The sequence below is a fragment of the Megalobrama amblycephala genome, linkage group LG7 (assembly GCF_018812025.1).
Source record: "Megalobrama amblycephala isolate DHTTF-2021 linkage group LG7, ASM1881202v1, whole genome shotgun sequence".
NCBI lineage: Eukaryota > Metazoa > Chordata > Actinopteri > Cypriniformes > Xenocyprididae > Megalobrama > Megalobrama amblycephala.
This window is the reverse complement of record NC_063050.1, coordinates 47,162,200-47,174,331: the sequence shown is the minus strand read 5'-3', so window position 1 is coordinate 47,174,331 and position 12,132 is coordinate 47,162,200. Positions and strand designations below refer to the sequence as shown.

Below are 12,132 nucleotides of genomic sequence, written 5' to 3'. Positions count from 1 at the left end.
ACATTACAAAGGATAACACCTCACTTAATAATCTTAACATTTGGAATAATCTAGAGAAATGCAAATCTTATTTAAATTTGTGGTCTCAAAGAGATATTTCTATTATTGGCCGAATTTTTCTCACAAAAATGGAATGCATCTCTAGACTTATCTACCCTGCCTACTCAATTTCCTTTTCTAAAAATGTAATAAAAGCTATAAACCAAGCCAATTTTAATTTTATCTGGAAAGGAAAAACACACTACATTAGAAAAGGAACTTTGGTCAAAGATTATGAAGAAGGAGGCTTAAAAGCAATCGACATTGAATGTATTAACACTTTGGAACTATTAAAACGAACTGGTTAAGATCTTTTTTGAAAAATGAAAATTGCTTTTGGTTTCATATCCCCAGCCAAATTTTTATGAAATTAGGAGGAATCAGTTTTCTCCTTAGATGCGATTATGACCTTAAAAGACTCCCTGTTAAATTGTCATTGTTTCATCAACAGGTTTTACTTTATTGGAAATTGATCTACAAGCATAACTTTAGTCCCCATAATATCCCTCTGTGGAATTGTAGATATGTGATTTTTAGAAATAAGTCTTTATTTTACAAAAATTGGTGGGAGAAAGGAATATGGTCTGTGATACATATTTTAGATAAAACTGGAATTATTTCTTTTGATATATTTTGTTCAAGATTTAATTTAACTGACAGGAAACAATATGATACTATTATCAAAGCAATTCCACAATCCATAATTCAGTTGTCTCTCAATTTTTCTCAAAGTAATGTAACCCCTTCTCTTCCTAAGCTTTTGGTGAATGGAGTTTCTCTCACTAATATAAATTTACCTAATACCACAATTAGAAAAGCATTCGTTAAGGAATTATATCCCTTTTCTTCAAATAAACTTTCAATTTCTCAAAACTTTTCTAAAGCTGAAGTTAAGGTCTTAAGAACAAAATACCTTAAATACCCAGTTACATCAAAAGCAAAGGAAGTCCACTTTAAAATTATTAATGGTATATATCCTTCCAGAGAGTTATTAAGATGTCGATTTGGTCTTGATGTTAACAACTGCTCTTTTTGTGATGATCAGATCGAAACAACAGAACATCTTTTCTATGACTGTAACTATGCCTGTGCCTTTTGGGAGGATGTGCATTACTGGTTATATCCAAAGATTGAAAATTTACCTGTATTAACAAAAGAAAATGTTATATTTGGTATGTTTATGGAAAAAGAAACATATGACTTGGCAATTAACACATTTATTATTCTTGGAAAATTTTTCTTGCATAAAAACAGATTTTTGAAAACACTACCAAACTTTTTCATATTTCATAAGGAATTGTGTAATTTCTTCTTTTCTTTGAAATTAATGAAGAAAAAGAATGCTGTAATCCTCTATAATTTGATAGAGGATCTCGATCTTGCAGAGGACCCTTAGTGTGTTTTTTGTTTTTTTTTGTTTTTTTATAATCATTTGTTCTTTGTTGGATGCTTGTCTGTTGTCTAAGAAATTTTCTACTTTGTACCAGGCCATTTGTGGTTGTTAAATTCTCTGTTCAATAAAGTTCTGCAAAAAAAAAAAAAAAAAAAAAAAATCTCTTTCACAATAATACAGTAAGCTTTAATGAACAAAATCTATTGAGAGCAAACATATTTTTACGTTGCTAAGAGTAGTTGCTAAGACACTCAGTGGCACAGCGATACATGTAATGCATCAGCTGTGTATTTTCGGGAATTTTACAACGGCTTTGAACGCGGCTCAACCAATCAGAATCAAGGGCCAGAACTATCCGTTTTATAATGAACATGTTGAGTCAAATTAAAACAATCAAAGACCGACAGTAGTTGAGTTGTGTGTTAGAACAGACAGTATTAACATGAATATTAAAGTCACCCAGCAGGAGGAGATGAAAATGAACAGACAAGGGTCAACAGTTCACTGAGTTCAGAAGAAGTTAGACAAAGCAGATTTAACTGTAGAAAATCATTAGGAACTTGGCAAGTTTCAGTGAGAAGAAAAATGTCAACTTTGTTGTTGCTGATAAATTAATTGAGATGAATTGGCTTTATCCGAGATGGATCGACAGTTCTGAAGAGCAAAGTGACGATGTGAGGTATTCAAATCAATGAGGTTTGCTGGACATTAACGGTGAAATAAATCAGAGAGCGGTGCATAGTATAGCCAGCAGGAAGTGAGGTAAGCTTGGACCATATCCTATAGTTGCATCAGGCATAATAAGGCATAAATAAGACCTATAGGCTAAGGAAATTGTTAACTAAACAAATATGTTTTTGCATTATAATGTTCTAATGCACTGAGGCACTTAAATTAGTGTGTATCTGTTCTATAAAGTTTTTTGGCTTGTGATTATTGATCATAATGTTGAGTGTGTGGGTGAGAGTTTGGAAAGTCATTTGCGGACATATACTCCTAAGTGCCTGTGGCAGTAAGGACAGGTGTGATGGGCATCTTGAAACCCGCTGACACAGAATGGGATGAGGCAAATTCCACAGATGAGTCTGTAAAACAATGTAATGAAGACAGAGATACAATCATAAATGACAGATGTATTTTTTTTATTTTTAAAGAGTCTTCCACAATTTTTACTATAATTCACTTACCCAAGTACAGTTAATAAGAGGCACATGCCCCATGCAGCACATCCAGGTTTATATTTCACATTAGTGATGATGCTATTATAGCAGTACTGGCACACAGTCGCTGTTGGTGTGTCACCCAAAACAACAACCCTCTGTGGCTGCACCATGATCACCTGAGGGGCTATAGTCCTCACCTGCTGCTGCACAAACACTTTGATGGTGAAAAAGAGGTGTGCTTTTATGAATCAGTCAGCAATCATTGTTCCATTCATGCAAAACATGTATACTGTGCACAGTAGGCCTACTTAAATATCATGAGTTGAGAGTTGTTATGCAGCAATGGATCCTTTTCATAGACTGTGATGCCGATAACCCATTAATAACATTGTAATTAACATAGTAAAACCTTTCGGTTACACTTTATTTTAAGGTGCAATTGTTACAGTGTAATTATATATTTAAGTATTGAATAATATTAATTAACAACATGTACTTACTATAGGGTTAGGGTAGGATTAGAGTTTGGTTGAGGGTTATTTGCATATAATTATGCATAATTACTATGGTAAGTACATGTAACATATATAACAAGGACACTGTAAAATAAAGTGTTACCAACCTTTCAAATCTGTTTTATGGAGTTTGTGTCTACTGATTGTTATTCCTCAACGTTTTGTCTACTGAACAGTTGGTGTGTAGTTAAACTCCATACGGCCCATTGATACTTCTATCCCTCACAGCCTCGTCATTTAATTCCTGTCAACAAATTTTTTTTTTTTTTTTTTTTTTTTTGCATCCTCTTCTTTTCCAGACAGACTGTGCATTAGTGTTGGAGATTTTTCAGTGAGGCTTTCTGCAGGTTATATCATTACACCAGTAGGTGGCAGCATCGGACTGTCCTTATTAAAATGGTTTAAAAACACAGATTTCCTGAGCAAAAAACTTGTTTTGAAAAAACTGTTTTGACTTCTAAAATGCTTGTTGTATACTGCACATTTTTGGAAAATGTCATCCAGGTATTTCATACATGAACATAAAAATGTGGATACTGTGCACAGTGTGCATATACAATACGTTTATAATGATGTCCTAATTTTTAGGATAAATGGATGATTTAACTGTACTTACTTTGTTCTTGTGTCATTATTGCTATTTGAGGTGGTACATTGAGGACAGGATAAGGGTTTGCATTCGTTCTGTTATGGTTTTGAGGAATCTGAGGAATCTCTTGAAAATTATCTGTAAAGATAAAAAAATATATACTGTACTTTTAATTATTATAGAAAAGACAATGCTCTAACCTCAGCTGCTGCAGCTCTTACTTATATAGGTAGGTGGCGCTGTAGCTGTGGCATGTAAGGGTGGCAGTGTAGCAGGAATCTCCTCATAAAGATGGACGTCCTCGTATTCGTGGGGTGGGGATGTGCAGCCAGATGGAGCAGTACATGCAGGAATATCCATTCTGAATCTATTGAGATAGTAGGCCTACATATATATAAAGGGATAGTTCACCCACAAATAAAAATGTTCTGTCCCTCCTAGACATACAACTGATACTCTGACACTTCAAAAAGTTCATAAAGAAATCGTAAAACTAATCCATATGAATTGAACAGTTTAGTTCAATTTTCTGAAGAGACACGATCGCTTTATATAGTGAACAGATTTAATATAGGCTTATATTCACATAAAAACATTCATTACCTCATACATCTGTTGTGATAAACAGAAGCTCATGCATGTTTGCTTGACTTGCGAGAACCAATGCAAAGGAGACAACACGGGTAATATTGTTTACATTGTTTATTGTCATTGGTAGCAGAGATCAGATAAATCAAACAAACAGGTGAGTAGATGGAATGTAGATCATTTGAAAGAATTTAACTTTAACAATCTCTGTTTGCTTGTAGAGATGGATGGGAAGCAGCCGGATGATCAGGATTAGAGCAGAGGACCTACGAGGATGCAATGACGGTGGTTAGGATGAGCTTGTTTATGTTTGCTGATGAATATTTATATGTGAATAAAAACCTAAATTTAATCTGTTTATCATATAAAGCAATCAAGTCTCTTCACAAAATTTGGACAAAACTGGATTGGATATGGATTTTTTTTTTTTACTTTTTGAAGCGTCAAAGTGGATAGCTGCAAAGCTGTCTATGGAGGGACAAAATCTTTACGATTTCATCAAAAGGTCTTCATTTCTGCTCGGAAGATGAATTTATGGGTTTGTAATGACATGAGGGTGAGTAATTAATGACAGAATTTTCATTTTTGGGTGAACCATTAGGTCATTAAAATAAAATCAATAAAATTAGTGTAAATTCCCTTCCTTCTTTTAGAAATACTCAAATCTAGTAAATACCATCAGGTATTTTCAGATTCAGTCATTACAAAAAGGTCTAATCTAAATAATCTATCAGTAGGAAAATAAAACCACTGTCTTTCTAACCAGTAGTGCTCACATACAGTTGTGGTTTGTAATTATTGGCAATCCTGGTAAATATGACCAAAGATGGCTGTAAAACTACCTTTTCTGACCCGTTTATGCTTAAGCTGGTTATGCCCTTACTCCGATAAAAGAAAATGGGTTTCCACGTTTACACGAACACATTTGTTGTTGGTTTATTAAGCATAATCGGCTTAAGAACGTGCATGTAAACGCACTCAATGAGTAAAACCAAAGAATATAGTTCTGATGTGCAGCAAAAGATTGCTGAGCTTCACAAAATAGAAAGTGGCTGCAAGAAAACAGCTGTAGCATTGAAAATCCCCATTTCCACTATCAGGGCAATAATTAAGAAGTTCCAATCAACTAAAGATTTTACAAATCTGCCTGGAAGAGGATGTGTCTAAATCGTCCTAATGCAAGGTGAGGAGAAAAGTTTGAGTGGACAAAGACTCTCCAATGATCACAGCTGGAGAACTGCAGAGATTAGTAGAGGTTTGAGTCTCAGAAAGCCTAAAAAAATGATCAAACAGCACCTACATCCCCACAAGTTGTTCAGGAGGTTTTCAAGAAAAATCCTCTGCTCTCATCCAGAAACAATCTCCAGCATATTCAGTCGTCAGACATGATTGGAACTTCAAATGGGACCGGCTTCTATGGTCAGATCAAACTAAAAAAAGAGCTTTTTGGCAGCAAACCCACCAGATGGATATGGTGCACACATGGATAAAAAGTACCCATGCCCACAGTTGAATATACTGCTGGATCTTTAATGTTGTGAGCCTATTTTTCTGCCGGAGGTCCTGGACATCTTGTTAAGATACATGGCATCATAGATTCTATCAAATACCAACAGATAAAAAATCATAACCTGACCGCTTCTGCTAGAAATCGAATAATGGGCCGTGGTTGGATCTTCCATCAGGACAATGATCCAAAACAAACATCAAAACCAACACAAAAATGTGTCACTGAGCACAAAACGAAGCTTCTGCCATGACCATCCCAGTTCCCTGATCTGAACCCTAAAGAAATGAGTGGAGTGAACTGAAAAGAAGAAGCACCAACATGGAGCTGGGAATCTGAAGGATCTGGAGAGATTCTGCATGAAGGAATGGTCTCTGATCTCTTGTCAGGTGTTCTCCAAACTCATCAGGCATTATAGGTGAAGACCCAGAGCTGTTATCTTGGGAAAAGGAGGTTGGAAAAAGTATTGAATAAAAGGGTGCCAATAATTGTGGCCAACGTGTTTTTTAGAGAAAAACATTTATTTCATAGTGTGATTTCCCCCCCAATTTCAATTCTTTTCCTTCAATGAAAGGTTAGAGTTTTGCTAATTTTATGAATTAAAGATCAAAAGCATGAACAATGTAGATTTATTTTTGCAGGAAAGGAAAAAGGAAATCTATCGCAAACGCAGACTCTCTCAAGACCCAGAAAATATAAAACTGTGTTCTCATCTCTCATGCGGCAGAAGTAGAAGTGGTTCATTCAAAATTCTGCATCTGTAACTGCATGAGAGAATAATATGAGCCGTACGTTTCCTGCTGACATGTTGCAAGCTTTATTTAACATCACAACTGACATAACATATGGAATACTCAGAGTCAGATATGGAAATGATTATTTTTGACGTCACTACAGGGTAATAAACCAATTTATTAATATGCGGTTTACTTGCATTGTCAGTTAACTAGTTTGCTTGTAAAATGGGGAAAACTGGTTATTTTGATGAGCTGATGTGCATGTAAATGTGCTCATTGTGATGAATGATTAAGGGAATTTGGCCTTTGTGTTTCCTCATATTTGTACTCCTGTGGAACAGGAAGTCATGGCTGGACAATTTCATGTTCATGATCACCCTGGTGTGCTAAAAAAAGTGAAAATGTAAATGGAAATATACTTCAGAGATATTTTACTCATAAAAAATTATATGGTGCCAGTAATTGTGGCCGATGTGTTTTGGAGAAAAACATTTATTTCATAATGTGATTTCCCCCCCACTTTCAATTCTTTTCCTTCAATGAAAGGTTAGATTTTTGTTAATTTTATAAATTAAAGATCAAAAGGATAAACAATGCAGATTTATTTTTACAGTCATCTTTGATCATATTTACCAAGGGTGCCAATAATTATGACCACAACTGTAACTTAGAATTGTTATAGATCAGTGCTTCTACACCAAAGCAAGTTTAGTCCAATGTAGAACAAAGCCAAGCATGTTGAGAATAACCTGGTTGAATCAGCATTACTAAACCACTATGAGTTGTCCTGGTTTCAGTACACCTTGTAAATATATTAACATGATGCATTATGAAAGAAAAAGACTGAAAACGGGTATTAATAATAAAATAATTCACCCTACATTAGAAAACATGTTCTCTATACTTGTGTTTGTCTTCATTTAATCTTTCAGGTTTCATTCTGGATCAAGTATAATAGGAATGAAAAGAGCAAGAGGAAAAAACTTGCACTGCAAAAAAAGTAAAGTAAGTTATGTCCTTACATAAATGACCTCATTCTTTTTTTTACAAATACATAATATTTATTTTATTCATCCAATATATCATTCCACATATTTGATTTCTAAGCCTGAAATGGAAATCTCAGATATGAACTTGGATCAACAAAAAAAAAACTAGTCACATGACATTCAGACCAGATTTATCATGTTGGTACTAAAGATTTACGCACTTTATCAATTTATTAATTGTGTTTCATACGAGTTACCCTGAAAGTAATAACACAGATCACCTCATGCCAATTTACTCTTTCATACTTTGTGTCACCATGCTTCAAAAAGCTTTGTGTAACTCAGTGTATCATACATTAAGAGTGAATTAACTTTAAACAGGTGTATATAGTTTTAAACAGCTGTTTATAAATTATTCTTACCTGCGTGTTGATACTTTGTAGAATCTTCCTTAGAACATCACTGCCTGACTCACTCTACCTGTTTACCTGTTCACGGTTTATCTATGCCTGTGCATTTGAGGAATGTGCCTGTCAGCATAGTGAGCCTGTCAGTGAGCGCGCCTTAGAGTAAGTTAAATGGTTAGTTCTAGCAAAAATGAAAATTCTATCATCATTTACTCACCCTCATGTCGTTCCAACTCATTTTCGGAACAAAAACGTTTTAATCAAATCTGAGAGCTTTCTGTCCCTCCACTGGCAGCCTTACTTCGAGTGAATGACATTTATTCACAATCCTTCATGCTTTTTAAGATCACAAAAATCTGGACTTCTGGTTGATATCTAAGTCCACTAAAGGAGGGAGAGTGTTTTCACATTTGGCTCCTAAACTCTGGAATAGCCTTCCTGATAATGTTCACCCATCACCCATTTTAAATCTAGATTAAAGACGCATCTCTTTAGCCAAGCATTCACATAATGCATCTCATATCAGATCAATTGCACATGACTATCTTTGCTTAATGTTATGAACAGCAGCTACGCTAATTATTCTTCATTTGCTTTTCTGTTTTTCCTCGGGACGCCCGTCATGAGAAGAAAATATCTTGCTGTAGCTGTGTTGCTTATGAAATGATATACAGACACCTCGAACATTTCATTCCTTAATACAGTTTATTCACTCTAGTTGAAAAAAAATGGTAATAAAATATAACAAGATCTCAGAGTTAAACTGTGTCAGAAAAAAAAATGATCTTAATTATGTAAGATAACACTTAAGCAAAACATGGTCAGGTCAAAGTGTCTGAATAATTTTTGGTTCCAAATTTTATCAATTTTTAAAAGAATTCTTGGCAATAGTATTTCACAGTTTACTTTATTTTGCTATCCTCACTTACATAAATGAACTAGTGTCCTGCACCCATTAGTAAAAATATATCAAAAATATCAAAAATGTCTGAATAATTTTTGGTTTTTGGTATTTAGAGTTGTCACAGTCACCGTCATCCAGAGGCGAGACACTCTCCTTCGTCCCGCATCCAGAGGCGAGACACTCTCCTTCGTCCCGCGTCCAGAGGCGAGACACTCTCCTTCGTCCCGCGTCCAGAGGCGAGACACTCTCCTTCGTCCCGCGTCCAGAGGCGAGACTCTCTCCTTCGTCCCGCATCCAGAGGCGAGACTCTCTCCTTCGTCCCATGTCTAGAGGTGACTCCCGTCCTCGTCCCAAGATGGCTTCAGCTCCAGGCTCCATTCCAGCCCACGAGCCCGCTCAAGTGTCTGGGGTCTGTGCCAATGCCACAGAACCTGAAGGGCCTGGCCTGTCTCACCTTCCCCGGACTCCATTTCCCAGCATCCCTCTGGTTCCTCACCTGCTCTCACTCACCAATCACCTGCACCTGCAAGCTATCACCATTGTTAATGCTCAGCACACCACTACATAAGCCCCATGATCACTCCACCACGTTGTCTGGTATCGTCAATGGAAAGCACTATGCCTCACGTACCTGGACTCCTTACCTGTTACTCACCTGCCACCTGTAACCACAGTCCCCCTCATCCACTCCTGTCACCATGATCTCCACGCTTGAACCTCCAGTATTCCCTCGAGATACTGACCTGATAACTAAAGTAAGGGACCCTTTCCTTTCTGTTCGAACTACTTTACTGAAGTTCCCTTTTCGCCCCACCTGAGCCCTCAGTCAAGATGGCTGCCGCCATGCTTGAGCTCTCAGTTAAGATGGCTGCTGGCACAGCTATGAATCTCTTCCTCATCCAGGATTCGGTCCCTGACCTCAGTCCAGTGATGATTCCAGTCCCTTACCGCAGTCCAGAGGCGACTCTCTCCATCCCGCGTCCGGAGGCGACTCTTTCCTTCGTCCCATGTCCAGAGGCGAGAATCTCTCCTTCGTCCCACATCCAGAGGCGAGACTCACTCCTTTGTCCCGCGTCCAGAGGCAAGACTCTCTAATTCATCCTGCGTCCAGAGGCAACTCTCTGTCTCCTTCGTCCCGTGTCCAGTGGCAACTTTCTGTCTCCTTCGTCCCGTGTCCAGTGGCAACTTTCTGTCTCCTTCGTAACGTGTCCAGTGGCAACTTTCTGTCTCCTTCGTAACGTGTCCAGTGGCAACTTTCTGTCTTCTTCGTCCCGTGTCCAGAAGCGACTCTCTCTCTCCTTCATCCCGCGTCCAGAGGCGACTCTTTCTTTCCTTCGTCCCGTGTCCAGAGGCGAGACATTCTCCTTCGTCCAGTGTCCAGAGGCAACTCTCTCTCTCCTTCATCCCGCGTCCAGAGGCGACTCTTTCTTTCCTTCATCCAGTGTCCAGAGGCGAGACATTCTCCTTCGTCCAGTGTCCAGAGGCGACTCTCTCTCTCCTTCATCCCGCGTCCAGAGGCGACTCTTTCTTTCCTTCGTCCTGTGTCCAGAGGCAAGACATTCTCCTTCGTACTGCGTCCAGAGGCGACTCTCTGTCTCCTTCGTCCCGCATCCAGAGGCGACTCTTTCTCTCCTTCATCCCGCGTCCAGAGGCGACTCTTTCTTTCCTTCGTAACGTGTCCAGTGGCAACTTTCTGTCTCCTTCGTCCCGTGTCCAGAGGCGACTCTCTCTCTCCTTCATCCCGCGTCCAGAGGCGATTCTTTCTTTCCTTTGTCCCGTGTCCAGAGGCGAGACATTCTCCTTCGTCCAGTGTCCAGAGGCAACTCTCTCTCTCCTTCATCCCGCGTCCAGAGGCAACTCTCTCTCTCCTTCATCCCGCGTCCAGAGGCGACTCTTTCTTTCCTTCGTCCTGTGTCCAGAGGCGAGACATTCTCCTTCGTACTGCGTCCAGAGGCGACTCTCTGTCTCCTTCGTCCCGCATCCAGAGGCGACTCTTTCTCTCCTTCTTCCCGCGTCCAGAGGCGAGACTCTCTCCTTCGTCCTGTGTCCAGAGGCAAGAATCTCTCCTTCATCCCACGTCCAGTGCCACAGAACCTGAAGGGCCTGACCCGCCGTGGCCTCCCGAAGGGCCAGCACCACAGTGGCTCCATCCTGAAGTCTTCATATCTACCTGCACCGTCACTCTCCGGTCAAGACTCCAGGATGCCCACCTTCCCTCCCTGGTTGTTTCATCTACAGCACGAGGACATGCCTACCGGGAAGGGGGAATACTGTCACAGTCACCGTCTGTCTCACTTTCCCCAGACTCCATTTCCTAGCATCCCTCTGGTTCCTCACCTGCACCTGCAAGCTATCACCATTGTTAACACTCAGCACACCACTACATAAGCCCCATGTTCACTCCACCATGTTGTCTGGTCTCGTCAGTCGAAAGCACTATGCCTCACGTACCTGGACTCCTTACCTGTTACTTACCTGAGATTCCCATATCCACTTCCATTTGTCTTCCATCACCTGTTCTCCCCGTGGATCCTTCATCTATAAAGATGACATCCGTTATTCTCCAGCTAAGTGACTGTTCTAAAGTGCTTGTTCATTCACTCACCTGCATTCTCCATCTGCCAGTGTCTGTGCCTCTGTCTAAATAAACTACCTGTTTACACTTACCTGCCCGCCTCCGTCTGTGTCCCTGACAAGGGTAGCCTTCAAACATGGATGTTGCATCATAAATGTGGCCAAAGGACATTAATGAATGAATTCATAATAATCATTTATTTACTTTGAAAATAAAGGCCATTACATCAACAAATGTATAAAAAAAATCAGGGTGAAACTCACAAAATTTCATGTTCAGGTAACATTTTTCCACAAAACCAAAAGATAAAAAAGGAAATGTAATTACATTTTTTATTATTCTTAATAGTGATGAGATTTTCTCTTAGCAATAGAGTAAATTGTATTGTATTACATTAAAAACTAAAAAAATATGTAATGATGTGTAACATTTAATTCTGTATACTTTAAATAATAAAAACATACCACTATGATATACTGTAGTAATACCTTTATATTAAAATAAAACTTTTTTTTTCCATTACGGTAATGACACAGTGTTATTAATTTTCGTTAAACTTAAATTTTCTTAGAAATAGGCTTTGTTTTAAAAAAAAGGCTTCAATCCAGTCAAGTTTTTTTTTTAATAATTTTGTGAGATTCACCCATATAATTTTCTGAAGTCAAATACTAATACTGATAGTGTCTAACAGATCCCACACCAGAGAAGTAAATTATATATCAGAAA

General features: G+C 38.4%; 1 protein-coding gene across 1 annotated transcript; it reads right to left on the bottom strand.

Annotated features, from left to right (window-relative positions):
- Window positions 1-1,420: 1,420 nt before the first annotated feature.
- LOC125272748 (lipopolysaccharide-induced tumor necrosis factor-alpha factor homolog) lies at window positions 1,421-8,262 on the bottom strand. The gene is made up of 5 exons (XM_048197839.1): window positions 7,943-8,262; window positions 3,921-4,066; window positions 3,727-3,837; window positions 2,620-2,809; window positions 1,421-2,517 (listed from the first exon to the last, which is right to left on the bottom strand). The coding sequence occupies exons 2-5, from the start codon at window positions 4,057-4,059 to the stop codon at window positions 2,409-2,411; spliced, it is 549 nt and encodes a 182-aa protein (XP_048053796.1). The 5' UTR covers window positions 4,060-4,066; window positions 7,943-8,262; the 3' UTR covers window positions 1,421-2,408.
- Between the last annotated feature and the right edge of the window lie 3,870 nt (window positions 8,263-12,132).